This window comes from Ochotona curzoniae, unplaced genomic scaffold (genome assembly GCF_017591425.1).
Source record: "Ochotona curzoniae isolate NIBS_2020 unplaced genomic scaffold, NIBS_Ocur_1.0 contig_2692, whole genome shotgun sequence".
NCBI classification, from domain to species: Eukaryota; Metazoa; Chordata; class Mammalia; order Lagomorpha; family Ochotonidae; genus Ochotona; species Ochotona curzoniae.
Genome location: NW_024465556.1, coordinates 14384803 through 14402508, shown reverse-complemented (window position 1 = coordinate 14402508; position 17706 = coordinate 14384803). Strand labels below are relative to the sequence as shown.

At 40.1% G+C, this 17706-nt stretch overlaps 1 protein-coding gene and 1 non-coding gene across 4 annotated transcripts in view; both read right to left on the bottom strand.

The window, feature by feature from the left end:
- Positions 1 to 2045: 2045 nt before the first annotated feature.
- The window catches only part of CCAR1 (cell division cycle and apoptosis regulator 1), a 39746-nt gene continuing 24085 nt past the window's right edge, over positions 2046 to 17706 (bottom strand). For all 3 annotated transcript variants that reach the window (XM_040975860.1, XM_040975859.1, XM_040975861.1), the window contains 10 exons: positions 15840 to 16025; positions 12275 to 12466; positions 10219 to 10455; positions 9915 to 10026; positions 7614 to 7696; positions 6294 to 6440; positions 5652 to 5772; positions 5387 to 5572; positions 4410 to 4615; positions 2046 to 2859 (listed from right to left, as the gene is read on the bottom strand). In XM_040975860.1, coding sequence (XP_040831794.1) covers positions 2800 to 2859; positions 4410 to 4615; positions 5387 to 5572; positions 5652 to 5772; positions 6294 to 6440; positions 7614 to 7696; positions 9915 to 10026; positions 10219 to 10455; positions 12275 to 12466; positions 15840 to 16025 — 1530 coding nt within the window. In that variant the 3' untranslated portion in view covers positions 2046 to 2799. The remainder of the gene's footprint in view (positions 2860 to 4409; positions 4616 to 5386; positions 5573 to 5651; positions 5773 to 6293; positions 6441 to 7613; positions 7697 to 9914; positions 10027 to 10218; positions 10456 to 12274; positions 12467 to 15839; positions 16026 to 17706) is intronic.
- On the bottom strand, positions 14949 to 15076 carry LOC121153545. The gene has a single exon (XR_005883422.1). It is a non-coding gene; the product is annotated as a small nucleolar RNA SNORA31 (small nucleolar RNA).

Below are 17706 nucleotides of genomic sequence, written 5' to 3'. Positions count from 1 at the left end.
GCAGATACCAGCATGAGGGGGGGAGCAAACTCTGTGAAGTTAAACTGCAGAACCACCTGGAGAGTGCAAGATCTAGGAGTGGAGTGGGCCCAGTAGGGAAATACAGGCACCTCCCTCCTGGGTTGCCACTTTTGACTGGTGAGCATGAGAGCCAGAAATGGGGCAGGCATGGCTAGACAGAGTGGCACCCGTCAGCACATGTGTGGGCTAGATAGTGGGGCTGGTTGGGTTGAACTAAGCTTCGATGCCCATTGGCATGTGTGAGAGCTGAATGGGATGTAGGACAGACAGGACCAGTCTGCTGTATATACTGGCAAGCATGAGAACCAGAGCAAGTGGGGAGCCTGGTGGGGTTTACTGCGGGTCGCACTGACTAGGCTGTAGCTCCCACTAGTGTATGTAAAGGTCAAGTGTGTGGTGGGCAGGATCGGGTTGGGCTGCAACACCCATTGGCTTGTGTAAAAGACAGGGCTGGAGGCAGAACTGACCCAGCAATTGCAACCACCAACACGTGCATAAGCTGCTTGAGGCGACAGACTGTGCCAGGCCCTGTATTGGCAAGCACACAAAAGGTCTGGGATGGCCTCAGATGAGGTTTCTATGGGGATCTCCCCAACTGAATTGCTGGACTCAGAACTCCAACCATGGAGAAAATTTCATGTTCAGTGGTGTGTCAGAGCTTGGTTCCTGGCTTCGGATTGGCACAGCACTTGGGGAGTGAATCATCGGATGGAAGATCTTCCTATCTGTATATCTGACTTTGCAATAAAAATAAATCAATCATTAAAAAAAAAATTGGGGTCTGGCACAGTAGCCTAGTGACTAAAGTCCTCGTGTGGGATCCCATAGGGGTGCTGGTTTGTGTCCTGGCAGCCCCGCTTCCCACGCAGCTCCTGCTTGTGGCCTGAGAAAAGCAGTCGAGTACAGCCCAAAGCCTTGGGACCCCGCACCTGTGTGGGAGACTCAAAGAGAGCTTCAGATTGGTGCAGCTCAGCTCCAGCCTTTAGGGCCGCTTGTGGAGTAAACCACCAGAAGGAAGATCTGCCTGTCTCTCCTCCTCTCTGTTATCTGCCTTCCAATGGGGGGATTGGGGGAGGAGAAAAGTTGGAATATTTTTTCTTTTTTTTTTCCTAAAGATTTATTTTTACTATGTTTTTATTGGAAAGGCGGATATACAGAGAGGAGAGACAGAGAGGAAGATCTTCCGTCCGATGATTCACTCCCCAAGTGAGTGCAACGGCCGATGCTATGCCGATCTGAAGCCAGGATCCAGGAACTTCTTTCAGGTATCCCACACCCAGGGTCCCAAGGCTTTGGGCCGTCCTCGACTGCTTTCCCAGGCCACAGGCAGGGAGCTGGAAGGGAAGCGGGGCTGCAGGGATTAGAACCAGCACCCATATGGGATCCCGGGGTGTGCTAGGTGAGGACCTTAACCACTTGCGCCACTGCACCGGGTCCGAAAAGTTGGAATTTAAAAGGCAAAGCGGGACATGAACATGGGATGTGACTTTCCCAGGCAGTGATGGGCACAGCACCTGCTTCCAAGATGTAGAAATGTTTATACTGTAAACAGATAATCAGTATCTGGCTTTGGATACATTCAAATAGCCTTAAGATCAGAAACAGCAACTTCAAAAAGCCATGTGAATTCCTCTTAAGTCACATTAATACAGCACTTTATATTCTCACACCTAATTTGGAACACCTAGGTGTTAGTCTACCAAAATGAAGCAGACAAAATAAAACTAACTAGCATCTCTTTATGATACCATAACATGCCAGGCAGGGTTATTTAACACTCTATTCTTTTAGAACTCTGTTAACTTGGGCACTACTGACATGAGGAGCTGTGTGGTTCCATGATGCTCAGCAGCAGCTCTGGCCAGGAGCTCCCAGCCAACTGTGAGGCCTGCAAGTACTTCTAGACATTGCCACATTTCTTCGTGGTACTCGAACTACTATTTTAAAATACAATTCTTTTCCTATTTTTGACTCAATGGCTGATCATTAAGTATCTACTAAAACTTTGAAGGAAGTACACAGACTAATAAAAAATTATTTTTAATTAAAGACTTTTAACTTAAGGCATCATACTGACATCTAGTGGCTTGGTACTGAACTGTACATTGGACATACACTGCATTTCTTTAAAAAACTAAAAACAAACTCAGAAGTAATATAGAAGCTATTCTGGGAAAGCAAAACATGTAACTCAAACAGTAGTATTAATAATAGGACTTTTATATAAAGCCTAATAGATACAGTAATACTTTTTTTTTTAAAGTTTCTGATACACTTTTCTGGATGAACTGAATTTCTACTGAATTTGAGTAACTAAAGACATCTTTCAGTGAAAAATAAAATACTACTGGTTCAAAATTCTTGCAAAACTTAAGTAGCATGCTATTTTAGGTTTATGCTTAAATTTTAAAAGATAGACTAACAATTAAAAGCCCAATACTACAAACTTTTCTAGGCATTTTGATTAAACAACATTAGCTGAGTAAATACTGTCAGTTATATTGATGAACTTTATTGAGGTTAAAACTATAACAAAGTTCATCCTAAACCATTTTGCAATGCAAAATTATTTCACTCAAGGAGTGTTTAATAATTTGAATGCTAGGAATTACAAGCAATTTTCAAAAGCAGGGACTTACACTGATAAACTTTATACATTTCATCTAACAGATATTTATACTACTAAAATCAAACATGCATCACCTTCAAACATTCTTGTATCATGATTTTTATATATTACATTATTTAACACCATTCCTCATCACTACACAAATTTTATCATACATTTGCACCATTTTCCTTGGATTTCTGATCTTTATCTTCATTCTTCACATTGTCCTATAAAAAAAATTAGATTAGATTATTTTAATTGTTGCTCTGGGGTTGTTCCTAATGTTTCTGTTAGCTTGTTATTTTTTTCTAGTGCTAAGAATATTGACAATTTTAAAATCTTTTTTTTTTTTAAAGATGTAATTTATTTTACTTGGGAAAGTCAAACTTGCACAGAGCGCCTATCCACTGGCTCATTCCCAAAATGGCCAGCAGAGGGTGCAGGGCCCCAAGGACTTGTTTTGTCCTCTGCTGCTTAATCAGGCCATGAGAGGAGAATTACTGGGAAGATGGACTGAACCTGTGCCCATATTGAATGCAGGAGATTAGCTTATGCTACCATGTTGGCCCCAGACTTATTTTAAATATCTTGATGCTAAAGATGCTTTGCTCCATTCCATAACAATTCTGAAAAAAATCAAATGGTTTTGCAGCCAACATAGTGGCACAGCAAGCTAAGCTGCCAACTGCAGTGCTAACATTTAAAATGAGTTTGAGAGTCCTAGCTGCTTTTTTTTTTTTTTAAGATGTCTTATTTTTTTATTCAAAAAGCGTACTTACAGAGAGAGGGAAAGACAGAAAGATCTTCTGTCTGCTGGTCTACTCCCCAAATGGCTGCAATGGCAGAACTGAGCTGATCCAAAGCCAAGAGCTTCCTCCAGGTCTCCCACGTGGGTGCAGGGTCTCAAGGCTTTGGGCCGTCCATCCTCTGCTTTCCCAGGGCCTAAGCAGGGAGCTGGATGTGAAGTGGAGCAGCCAGGACACGAACTCATGTCCATATAGGATACTGGTGCTGCCTGTTGAACCAACATGCTAGCTCCTGCTCTGCTTCTAATTCAGCTCTATGCCAATGTGCCTGAGAAAGCAGTAGAGGATGGTCCAAGGACCTGGGCCTGCCACTCCCCTGGGAGACCTGCATTGAGTTCAAGCCTTCTGGTTTTGGTATGGCCCAGCTGTGGCTGTTAAAACCATCTGCAGAGTAAACACTGATGAAAGATCTCCGAGTTACCCTCCCCTTCATTTCATTTTCTTTTAGGAGCCTGTATATATAGGGGCTGGTATTGTGCAATGGGTTTAAGCCACTGCCTGAGACATCAACATCTTATATGGGCGCTGGTTCAATTCCTGGATATCTACTTCCAAACCAGCTCATCTACCTGGGAAAGAAGCAGAAGATGGAGAGTCCAAGTGCCTGGCGCCCTGCCACTCCCACAGAAGACCTAAAACATTCAGTCTAGGGTTGGTTGGGTTTCAGCCTGGACCAACCCTGGCTACTAGGGAAATTAAACAGTAGATGGAAGAACTTTTTCTCTCTCCATCTAACTATGCCTTCCAAATAAATGAATGAATAAATCTTAAGAAATTTGTGTATAAAAAAGATCTCACTAAATTTTAGGAAAATACAATCTTTTGAGAATCAATTTTATATCTTATAATGGATGTTATACTATTATATGCTTCTAGAAAACCATTAACAGCTTAGTAACATTAAAATATATTAAAAACTCTAGAAAGACTTAAATACTAAAATGAATCATGACAATGTTAAAATTTCTAACCTTTTTCAGGACAGTGTGAATTTCATCCATTACTGTTGATAAATTTCTGATTGTCTTATTCAGCTGATTTTCAAATTGCAAATTCATGTTTTCTGAAATCTTTAAGTTTTCCTGTAACTGACTAAGGTCCTTTTTAACTTCTCTGAGTTCAACTGAGAGGCTTTTGTTGGAATTCTCCAAATTGAGTATGTTTTTTTCATCTTCATCTGTTGAAAAAAAAAAATTTAAAAATCACCATTTTGCCTCCTATAATTTCTAATTTAACAGATTAAAAGCAATATAGTTATGAGGCCAAGTAGTAGATAAAACTATAAAAACTGGTTATAAATGTTAATTTTATTATTTCTAAAACATGTTCACTTAACAGGCATTACATCCGAACTCAGGTATCATTTTTAGATTATTTGGATCAAAGAAAGTTTAATCTAACTAGAATTAGGGAGCAAGACAACAACAAATGAATCTGAGAATATACATGAGTAGCTAATATTTTATAAAGCAAAGCAATTTCTAACTAAAACAGAAGTGAAGTAAAGTCAAAAGTCAAGTCAGATTTTGTGTCTATTCTAAATGTAAGGTTATATCAAAGTATATACCTGTGTGGGCTGTATATGGCAACTGTTTAAAACGGTCATGAGAAAACGGGCTCAGAGCTTCCCTCAGCCTGTCTGGGCTGTGGCTGTGCCCCACCTACAGACCTGCTGCCTATTCTGAGCGGGGCAGTTGCCTCCTGCCAGAGCAGCAAGGTGCAGCCTTGGTCACGTGGGCTAAGCTGCCGAAAGCCATGACAGACCTGTGCATCTCACAGAATGCACCCTCAACAGCAGGATGCTGTTTGTTTTAATTAAACTGAAATTCTTTTAAAAAAAAGTTGAATTTCAAATTTCTGAAATCATGTATTAAGTATACATATGTATACACATTCAGTCTGCTAAAACGCTGGGGAAAGTACTGCAATGTCCAGAGCCACCCCTCACCTGTTTTTTCTTCTAGTAACTGTAGCTTCTGTTCTACTTCAGCTCTGACTTTTTCACTCTTTTCCAACTTCTGCAAAAGGCTTCCCACATCTACCATTGCACCATTATATACAATGAGGCCAACATTTTCTTCTGAATCCTTTGATTCTTGTTTTACTGTTGGTGTTGGAAGTAACAACCTGTTTCCTATAATGTAAAATACCATGTTATGTTATTTTCCTTCTTTATTTATAGAAAAGCCAAACCTAATTCTACTCCAGCATACCTAGCATGTCTTCCTGCAGGGACACCGACTCCTCGTGGTTCTCTTCATCTTTTGAGGTATCTGTTAACTTCCGGTAAAAGCAGGACTCACGGAGCACTACTTTATTCAGAAGCTTCTTGACCTGGGATTCAGTAAACAAAGATTTCTGATTTTTCTGAAAGAGTGGTTCGATTTTTAATATGTTAATAACATTCACAGAAAGAGTTTTTTCAAGTATTCATTCCCACTCAATCAATGCAGTTATGCTTCTGAAAGTGTGATCAATAGTAATAATGTAAGCTATCATTTGAAAAGTGACAGAAATGCTAACACACATTAGGAAATACTGACACATGCAGCCTGTTTATTATAGCTCCAAAAAGGAAAGCAACAGGAACTATCAGTTTCATCATGGTATGTATAATGAAATAATAGGCGGCTGTAAAAACAAAATGAAATAGATTTTTATTTTCATAGTAAGACCTTAACATACTTAACAAAAAAAGGTACCAATCATACAATTAGTATTATGTTCCATATGTCAGTCAGCAGAGATTAAAGATAAGCACCAACATACAATATAAAATCTATTCTATCCAAAGTATGTCTTTTTGTAAAGTTGCTAAAAACGCTTCCATTTAAAATATTTGCACGGTGCATTACCTGAGCCCGAGAAAGATGCAGTCCAAGAGTATAAAGTATTTCTTCCAAATCCTTTTCCAGAAGGTAACCACAGTGGCTTTGATCAAAATAGACAAATGCCATCAACAGATCCCTGTTAACTGTAACCATCTGAGTCTTTTCTTTTTCCTAAAGAAAACAAAGACATAGAATATACAATGTTTTCCTCTTGAAAACTGAGCTATTGGGGAGTGTGTCCATTTTTACAATAGCAGTCACACATACTGATTATATCTGATACAGCAACAAAATAAAAATATCTTTCAAGGTTGAAGGGAAATTCCTGAACCTAAGAAACTGTATCATGAACAAATTTAAAAATAAATTGTATTTGAGGCAGAGACAGAAATGTTCCATCCAGCAGTTCACTCCCTCGATGTGCCCAGCACCAGCAGCGGGGGCCTCTCACATGGGCAGCAGGGACCCAAGTGGTCCAGTCATCACCTGCTGCTAGAATCTGCAGCACAGCCAGAATCTGGCCATGCGCTCAAACAGATACCTTAACCAGAGTCAAATGCCCGCTTACCAGCTAACTGGATTTTGTTTAGTGGTAACACATGAACATTTAAGGACTAATTTCATGACTGTGTTGTGCACTACTATTCCATATATAATATGAATGTCATATATAACATGAAAATATTCACATTATAGACAATGTAGTATTCAGAGTATTCACACCAAAGTGCGATAAAGCACTGCCCGCAATGCTGGCATCCCATTAGCACCAGTTAGGGTCCTAATTGCTATTCACCTCCAATCCAGCTTCCTAGTGCATGTAGCAAAGCAGCAGAGAATGGCCCAAGTGCCTGTACATGACCGAAGTGGGAGACATGAATAGAGTTCCAGGCTCCTACTTCAGCCTGGCCGAGCCACTGTGGTCACTTGGACAGTGAAGGGGCAAAGATCCCTCTCTCCTACTCTAATTCTGCCTTTCAAATAAATCAATCTTAAAATATGCAGCAGTAGGGGCCCATGTGATGGCTCAGTGGCTAAATCCTGTCTTGTATGTGTCAGGACTCCATATGGGCGTCAGTTCATGTCATGGCTGCTCTACTTCCCATCCAGCTCCCTGCTTGTGACCTGGGAAAGCAGTCAAGGACAGCCCAGAGCCATAGGAACCTGCACCCATGTGGGAGACCCAGAGAGAAGCTCCTGGCTTCGATCAGCTCAGTTCCAATGATTATGGCCACTTGGGGAGAAGCCTCCTCCCACCCCAGCAGATGGCACATTTTTCTTTAAATTCTCTTTGTAAATCTGCCTTTCAGTTAAACAACAAAGTAGTAGTAAGTCAATAAATACCTTGTCTTTGGAAGGCTTCTCTTTGCAGTATCTGTTGATGTCTCTTTTGTCATCTCGTTTGTTCATCTCTTCCTCATCCCGATCTACAACATAAATGTTAACAGTGGCAAGGCAATTATTAATATTTTCAACAACTGCAGAGGTAACAAAACGTCAAAGAATATTTTAAGAGTGAAAGTAGTTTGAATGAACCTAGAGTGGTAGCCTAGTGGGTGAAATCCTTGTCTTACACATGCCAGGATCCAATATGGGCGCTGGTTCTAATTCCGGCAGCCCAGCTTCCCATCCAGCTCCCTTCTTGTGGCCTGGGAAAGCAGTTAAGGACGGCCCAATGCCTTGGGACCCTGCACCCATGTGGGAGACCCGGAAGAAGCACTGGGCTCCTGGCTTCGGATCAGCTCAGATCCAGTTGTTATAGTCGTCGTGAATCATTGGACGGAAGATCTTTCTGTCTCTCCTCTCTATATCTGACCTTCCAATAAAAAATAAACCTTTTGTTGTTTTTATTTTAAAATTTATTTTTATGCATGCATTTTATTTTATGCATGCAAGGCAAGGACTTTAGCCACTAGGCTAGCACACCAGGATCATTAATAAATCTTAAAAAAAAAAAGGTCGTTTGAAATTAATTTCATAAATATTTGAAAGCCATTTTTCCAAGTGTGGTTTACATACATGAAATTATATCACACATTAGAAAACGTTTATTTCTAAAAGCTAAAAGTAAAAAACAGTGAAAAAATGTATTTTAAGATAAATTTGTATCTGAATTATAACACACTATTTCTAATCTAATAACTGGTTAACAAAATCCAAACATTAAAAATACTTGAGATTTACACAGATCACAATATTAACCATATTACACACATCACAAACTATCTTGTTATTTCTTGAAGGACACAGGAAGTAGCTGGCAGAAAAGCAAGCTTCCTTTCATGTTATCTCACTACCTATTCTCTAAGATCTCAGCCACCAGTCCAACCACAGCAATGCTACGGGTTAGACTGGGTTCCCTGAAATTATTACCTTTAAGTCCTAACCCTACCTTAGAATGTGACTTTATTTACAAAGAAGGGTGTATACCGAGGTTAAGCAGGTCAAATGGAGACCATGAAACTACAAACCCAATTCCTTGGACTATATAAACAGGTGGATTTGCACACAGTTTAAGGTAGAGCAGTTGGCTGGCTATAAGCTAAGATAGGCCTACCACAAATCCTTTGTGGAGTTAGAAGGAACAATGCTGCTGACTTTACAGCCCTTACCCTCCAAAGGTGTGAGATGACAAATTTGTATGTCATTTAGTCCCTAGAACTTGTGACAGCAACCTTAACAAACTAACATCATTCTTTCATGAATCATACAAAAGTATTATTAAAGAGCTTCTTAGCAATTCTTTTAATTTAGTATCAATTTAAAAACAACTTTTTGTTTCTATTTGAGGCAGAAAGAGAAATCTCCCATCTTGTAATTTACTCTTCAAATGCCCATAACCAGGGCTCAGCCTCATGTGGGGGAATGAGTTCCAGCCCCCAACTGCAGCATTCTCATGTGCACCCAGTGAAGCAGGAGTGACAGCTCAGACACTCGGGGTTCCTGCCACCAGGAGATCTGGACTGAGTTTCTGGTCTTTGCTTTTATCTGAACTAAATCTAGCCCCATTTGTTGCAGCCATTTCTAGAGTGAACCAGTATATAGAAAATCCCTGTTGTCCTACCTTTCAATTTAACAATACCCAAATTAATTTTATAAAGAATCTGTTCCAGGGACCAGCACTGGCAGAGCACATTCAGCTGCCAACCACAGTGCCAGCATCCCATTATGAGTGCTGGTTTGAGTCTCAGTTGAGGACTGCCCACCTAGGCCCATGCACCATGTGGGAGACTCACAAAGACTCTCATGGTTTTGGCTTGGCCAGCCCAGGCCACATGGTTTCCAGGCCAGCCCAGGAAACAGAGAACAGAAGGCCTCTCTCCCTGCTTTGCCCTGCCCTTCCCTCTGTAACTCTGCCTCTGCAATAAATCAGGAAATAAAACTTAAGAAAAAAAGAACACGCTCTAGGGAACACCAGGGACTGTTTCTAACACATGCAGGCCGAGTAGCATATTTAATAACTATTCTTGAGTATTAATTACACATGAGACATACAATGTGGTGTTAGATTGTCTTAAAACTTACATTGGTAATGAAAATGTTTCTGCTTAAAATATTTTCAGTACAGTTTTACTTTTTACTCCAAAAACAAATGCCATAGATTCCAGTGATGACCAAAGCACATGCAGTAAATGAGAACCGTACCATCCTCCTCGTCCTCAGCATCCTCTGCTTCCATCGGGTCATATTCATCCTGATTATTGTCCTCTTCAGTTTCATCGTCATCCTTGGAATCATCTTTCCTTTTATCTTCCTTCTGTAATTTAAAATGCCTTAAAATTAAGCAAGGTATTTAACAAACATTAAATGACTAACACTAGAAAACATGAGGTATATTAATCTGTCTTAAAACAACTTCAACCTAAGAAATTCTTATAATAACAATAATCATTGAAAACTGCAACTCAATCCTACACCAGGGTGTCAAATCATGGAAATCACAACAGACCTTCCTTTCGTCTCTATCTTCCTTTTTCTCTTTATCGTCTGATCTCCTCTGCTTTGCTTTTGGCTCATCAGTCTCATCATCTCTTTCTTCTCTTTTTTCTTTTCGATCCTCTTTTTTGCTTTTCTTATCCTTCTCTTTTTTGTCCTCTTTCTCAGGAAGAGACAGTAATGATTTATATATTCTAACACCAAAATCTCTTTGAAGCATTTCATTGAAAAGTTCTGCAAACAATGAAACCTGTAGAAGACACCAATTCCAATGGAAATATTGGATCAATGAAACAATTTAACAAATAAAAACCCATTACAACCAACAATTATGGGCTGACCCTCCACCTTGCAATGCCAGCAACCCATATGGGCACTGGTTACAGTCCCAGCTGATGCCTTGGAAAAGCAGAGAAGATTGGCTCAAATGCTTGGGATCCTGCTTCCCTGTGGGAGACCCAGAGGAGGCTCCGAGCTCAGCTCGGCCACTGTGACCATTTGGGGAGTGAACCTGATCTCTGTCCCTGTTGCTCTTTCTCTCGGTAAATCTGCCTTTCCAAAAAAGATTAAGCCTTTAAAAAAAATTAAAAAGTGGGCTAAGTCCGTAAGTAACTGAATTCTATCAAGCTGTATGTGTGTTTTTTAGATGAGCTTGTTATTTATTTTTACTTGAGAGGCAGAGTTGCACAGAGAAAGGAGAGACAGAGAAACATTTCCCATCTGCTGGTTCATGCCTCAGATGGCCACAGCAAATAGAGGCAGGCCAGTTCAAAGCCAGAGTTGGGAAAGCTGTTTCTGGGGCTCTTGCATGAATGCAGGACACAAGGACTGAGGCCCAGCTCTGCTGCCAGGACCCAAAACAGTGCCCATATGTAATACTGGCACCACAGACAGAAACTTAAACTACTATACCACGGAGCCATCCCTTGTACAGGTATGATTTTGTACAGGACAGTAACTACAAAAACTACTCAATATTTTTGGACACCTAATTTTATTCACGGAATGAAGCAATTGGGGGCTGGCACATTGGCTCAAATGGTTAATCCTCGACCTCCAAGCATCGTGATCCCATATGAATTCTTGTGTCCCAGCTGCTCCACTTCCCACCAGGCTCCCTGGATGGCTCAGAGCCTTGGGGCCTTGCACCTGCATGGGATTCAGAAAAATCTTTTGGCTTTGGATTGGCTTAGCTCCAGCCATTGTGGCCATCTGGAGAATGAACCAGTGGATGGAAGATTTTTCTGACTCCTCTCTGTAAATCTATCTTTCCAATACTAATACTACGACTACTACTAATATCCAACCTTCTACACTGGTAACATTACACATGGGTGACAGTTTGGAGTCCTGGCACCTCTGGCTGCAAATTAGCTCTCTGCTAATGTGCCTGGGGCCCCTACATCCATGGAGGAGATCTAGAATGTACTGGTTTCAGCCTGGCATAGTCTCCAGTCCTTGTGGCTAGCTGGAGTGTAAGCTAGCAGATGGAAGATTGATCTTTCCTTTTTCCCCTCTGTAGCTATGCCTTCTGAAAAGTAATAAAATCTTGAAACAATGGTACAAGTAGATTCACAATGAAAAGACAGATATCAGCATTTTCTCTTACAACTCAATGATCAAAAGTTAAAAGGCATCCTAGCTAAAATAAAAATAATAATCATGGGGCCAGTGCTGTGGCACAGCCAGTTAAGCCTCAGAAGCAATGGCATCCCACATTGGGGAACATCTGTTCTCTTCAACTCTGCCTTTCAAATAAATAATTAAAAAAATAAATGCAGACAGCTATACATCACCTACTGACGCTGTGATAAATGAACAGCCCACTACTTAGGAAACAGTCACAGGAACAACTAAACTAGAACCAGATTAGGAACTTAGATCCCAACAATCAATTTACAGGGAATGCCAAAGATTATCACGGTAATGTAATAGACCAAAAAAAATTTTTTTAATTAAAACGGTTTGGCAAAAAATTGTTGCTTTTTCTTCCATGAATTCAGAAGAAATACAAAAACAAAAACAATGAAAATGTGTGGACCCAAGGTGGTTTCTAATAAAAACATTACCTCAAATGAATGTTCTTTATTATCCTCTAATCTGTAATCCAAAAGTACACTCAAAGACATGATGCTACAATCAAACTTCCCACTTTTCGCAGCCCAGTTTGGATGTACAATTATGGCTGGTTCATCAGGCAGAATATATCTTCTTTCCCGACGCTGGCGTTCCATTTCCTCTTGACGCTTTCTTTCTTCTTCCTAAATAATTGAAATTTTAAGACAGTTAAATCAATGTGTTTCTGTGTTTATAAAAAATACATGTTTTGTATATAAAACACATTTTTCTTTGTATGTTACCCAAGATTCCCAAGCTTCTTCAAGCTTTGTATGCGCCATTAGAATTGAAAAAAAAGTTCAAAATCATTAATAGTAGTGAAATTTTATGACTTTTAACTCTTTAGGATTTCTGAGCATAAGAAACTTGACTTGTAAAGAAGAAAAATGAAACTCCCTGTAGATCAAGTAAAAGAAGGATTTTTAAAAAAGTGATGACTGCATAATTTTTGATTTCTAATAAGCCAGCACAATAAAAACAAAGCAAGGGGAAAGCATTATGGTACAGTAGCTTAAGCTGTCACGTGCAATACAGCACCTATATGGGTACAGGTTACAGTCCCAGCTGCTCCACTTCCAATTCAGCTGTCACTGTGCCTGGGAGGGCTGGCCCAGGTTCCTGGGCCCCTGTATCATGTGGGGTATCCTCATTTCACCCTGGCTCAGCCTTGGCTGTTGTGGCTATTTGGGAAGTGAACCAGTAGATGGAACAGCCCTCTCTCATTAGCACCTTTGCCTTTAAGGAACACTACCTTTCAAATAATTAAATGTTTAAAAAAAAAAAAGACAAAGCAACAAAGGCATCAAAGCCAAAAGCTCCTGGATATTCATGAGAGGGACAATGTACTGACATGGTGGATTAAGCTGCCATTTGTAGTGACGGCAGCCCACTTTAAGCACTGGTTCAAGTCCTGGCTTCTTTACTTCTAATCCAGCTGCCTGCTAATGTGCTTTTGAAAGCAGCAGAGGAAGGACCCAACATGGTAGCCTAGAGGCTAAAGCCCTTGCCTGGCATGCAACAGGATCCTATGTGGTGCCACTTCATAGCCTGCTGCTCCATTTCCTTTCCAGCTTCCTGTTTGTGGCCTGGGAGAGCAGTCCAAGAAGGCCCAAAGCCACGGGACCCTGCACCCACTTGGGAGACCTAGAAGATGCTCCTGGCTCCTAGCTTCAGATCGGCACAGCTCCGGCCATTGCAGTTACTCGGGGAGTGAATCATTAGACGGAAGACCTTCCTCTGTCTCTCCTCTATATATAAATTTGACTTTGTAATAAAAATAAATAAATCTTACAATAAAAAAATTTTTAAAAAGGGCCTGGCGGCGTGGACTGGTGGCTAAAAGTCCTCACCCTGAATGTGTGCCAGGATCCCATATGGGTGCCAATTCTAATCCTGGCAGCCCTGCTTCCCTTCCAGCTCCCTGCTTGTGGCCTGGGAAAGCAGTCGGGGATGCCCCAAAGCTTTGGGACCCTGCACACACGTGGGAGACCCAGAAGAAGTTTCTGGTTCCTGGCTTCAGATCAGTACAGCACCGACTATTGTGGTCACTTGAGGAGGGAACCATTAGACAGAAGATCTTCCTCTCTGTCTCTCCTCCTCTATGTATATCTCACTTTCCAATAAAAATAAATATATTTTCAGGAAAAAAAAAAGCCAAAGATTTGTAGTGAGCAAAACTGACTTTCAAGTACAAAGGCCACAAATTGCTGTCAACACTGATGAATTTAACTGTGGCTTTCATGAGCTCTTTCTGTTGGAATTTACTACAGATGTTAACAATGATAAAATAATTAGAAAGACACTAACAAAATTTTACATATAATTACAGAATAAAAATTAAATGATTGAATACAACAGGTATTAACCACACTCTAGGTCAATATACTTACAGCATGACATAAAAATGGGAAAAACAGAATATACAAAAACATTTTAGCTTAAATGGCTTATATTTTAATGATTTAAAAGCTTTAACTATTTTAATAGTTATTTAAAATAACTGTTGACAGCATAGACATGGCGGCACAGCACACTAAGAGACCATTTGGGAAGACTGTATTCCAGTGCCAGCACTAAAGCGCTCGGGACTCTGCACCCATGAGGCACGTAACTTTATATTTATTTTTTATTTGAGAGGAAAAGAGAAATACACACAACAGGTACAGATAACCTCCATTCACTGTTTCACTCCCCCAAGAACGGCTGAACGGCTGAAGCAGGGAGTACTGAAGAAGCATTCCAGCACAACTTCCACAGGGCCCTCACTGCTGCCTCCGATGGCCCGAGCAGCTAATTCAGGAGCCGGACCTGAGAACTGAACTGTGGCACTAGGCTATGGGATGAGGATCCTGAGATTTTTAACTAACAGAGCAAATGTTCACTCTCCACATTAACTGGAGTTCCCAGTGGCCAAGCTTGAAACAAATTTTACCACCAAAATAAATACGTACACCTGTTGTGTCAAATAAGAAATCATGAAGCTATACACATTGCAAAGAACAAGGTAATTCCATGTACCGCAGAGCCATTGCCATATCCAAAAAAATCGAACACTGACTTCTATATTATCTTTTTATCCCTTTATATCTGAAAAAACTATTTTTTATTTTATTTTAATTTATTTTCAAATGTATTCCCCAATTCAATCTGGACTGCCACAAAGACAGACAGAAAGCGCAGGGATTTTTCTTTTGCATCCTAGTGCAAACCAAGGGAACAATGGCAAAGTGTTCAAGGTCTGTCAGTGGATGCAGACTACTCTATTATCTAACATCACATCTAAATCCATAATCGAACTTTCCAAATGTACCTTCTTCCTCTAGTCAAGTTTCATTTGGTATACTTGGTTATCTCGCTAACCTCCTTTACTCTATGGCCCTGAATCATTTTGTCTCCCATTAATTGCCATTTTAAAAAAGCAGGTAGGCTACTTTATACGTTTCATAGTCCATACTTATCTAATTGCTTTCTCTAAATCAGATCTAAGATACACACTTCTGGCAGGAAAACCTTGAAAATACCTTTAAATAATGAAACTATCTTGGAAATAATGAAAATATGTTGTACAATGTACATATTTGAATATACATGTTAATACACTTAATTCTAACACTGGTACTAAAACACAGCGAAGATATCCCTATACCTCAAATTCAGGAACTAGACAGGTTTATATATTATGACAATAACCTACTAGACACAAAACTGAAGCATAAAATAACTGAGTCTTAAGGAATAAGACTCATATGAAATACAATAATTTAGAAGCAGCAAAACTCTGGGATAAGACCCAAATCTCTTGAGACGCTTCTACAAAACCATTTCATATCTTGTAATGGCTGTTAGATAATTATGTAAATCGTCAGAACTTGAACTGCTGCTAAAAAGGATTTACAGCATGTAAATTATATTTCAATAAAGGCATACAGATACACAAATAAACCCTTAAGTTAAACAATGCAAGGGCTCCAAAACACCATTATAAACACCCCCATTTTTAAATGACTTGGTATTTACCTCTTTATCATCTTCAGATTTCCTATCATCCTCCTCTTCCTCCTCCTTTTCAGATTTTTCCAATTCCTTCTGTTCTTCCTTCTGTTCTTCTACTTTGAGCTGCTTGGTTAACCGGGCTATTAATTGGGATTTTAATCCTTTGGAACTAAGAGTTCGACTTTCTAGTTCTTTTCGGAGATCATTTACCTAAACATACAGAACATTAAAAACATAATGTGAGATTACTGAAAAAAAATGTATCTTTTTCTTATCTTTTAGAATTTTTTTATTTATTTGAAGGGCAAAATTACAGGAAAAAAATGTTTCATCCACTGATTCACTCTGTGACCATTATCAGCCAGCCAAGATGGGCCAGGTCAACACTAGGAGTTCAGAACTTCTGAGTCTCCCACTTGGGTGGAGGCCCAAGCACTTGGGCTATCTTCTGCTATCTTCCCAAGCACATATGCAGAGAATTGGATTTGAGATAAGCAGTCAGGTCTTGAACCAGTGTCCATCTGGGACTCCAGAATTGCAGGTGCCAGGTTAAACTACGGTGACACAACACCAGACACCTTCAGTCTCAGTCTGGAAAAAAAACTGATGACAGGGACACTTGTAATGGACACAAAATGCTTATGAAAATACAAAATAACATAATAAAATTCAGAAAGCAATTTGAAGGCATTTAACTTTTTTTTAGTCTGAAAGGCAAACACACACACATAAGAAAACAGAGAGACCTTACATGTGCCAGTTGCCCAAAAAGTTCAAACAAACAGGGCTGCATCAAGTCAAAACAAAGAACCTCACCTGGGGTGCTTCAGCTGGGGTAATGGGACTCAAGACCTTCATCCACCATCTGCTGCCTCCAATGGTATGCATCAGCAGAAGCAGGCTAGGAAATACTCTAACCCAGGACACTGGCATCCCATACTGGAACTTAATTACTGAGCCAAATGCCAGCTTGCAATATAGTTTAATATAGTTGTAATATAGTAATATAGTTTAAGATGTTTTAGGGGCCATTATTACGGTGCCGCACTCCATAGGTGGGGTCCTGGTTTGTATTTCAGCTTCCCCACTTCTAATCCAGCTCACTATTAATGGCCTGGGAGAAACAGCAAAAGATAGCCCAAGTACTTGGGACCCTGCCACTCACATGGGAGACCTGAACGAAGCTACTGGCTTCAGCAATCCCTAGTTCTAGCAGTTAAGGCACTCAGAAAACTCAATCAGCAGATGGAATATCTGCCTATGTCCCTCTCTTTCAAATAAACAAAAACATTTTTTAAAACTTTTATTGGAAAGGCAGATGTACAGAGAAAGATCTTTCATCTGCTGGTTCATTCCTTGAGTGTCTGCAAAGGTTTGAGGTGAGTCAATCCAAAGCCAGTCCAAGTCTCCCACACAGCTGCTCAGGGTCCCACGGCCTTGGACCATCTTCTACTGTTTTCCCAAGACAAGCAGAAAACTGGAAAGGAAGTGGAGCGGCCAAGACACAAACCAGTGCCCAAATGAATCCCAGAGGAAGCAAAGTGAGAATTTAGCCAACAGGCTATTGTGGTGGGCCCTATAAACCTTAAAAAAAAAAAACAAAAAAAAAAACAAAAAGCATTCGAATCTAGTAATTCTGATTTCTGTTCATAAATTCTGATTTCTGTTCATAGACTCTAAGTAAATATCCTAAATTCTTGGGGAAAAGCAATTATCAATTTGTTTATACTAGTGCTTTCCTTCAGAAATATGAAGATTCCAAATTCAAAGATCAGTGTATTGGGCCAACCTTTTGGCACAGTAGGTTGTGATACTGGCATCCCTTCTCAGAAGTACGGCTTAAATCTCAGCTGCTACACTTCTGTCTCAGTTTCTTGCTAGTATGAAAGCT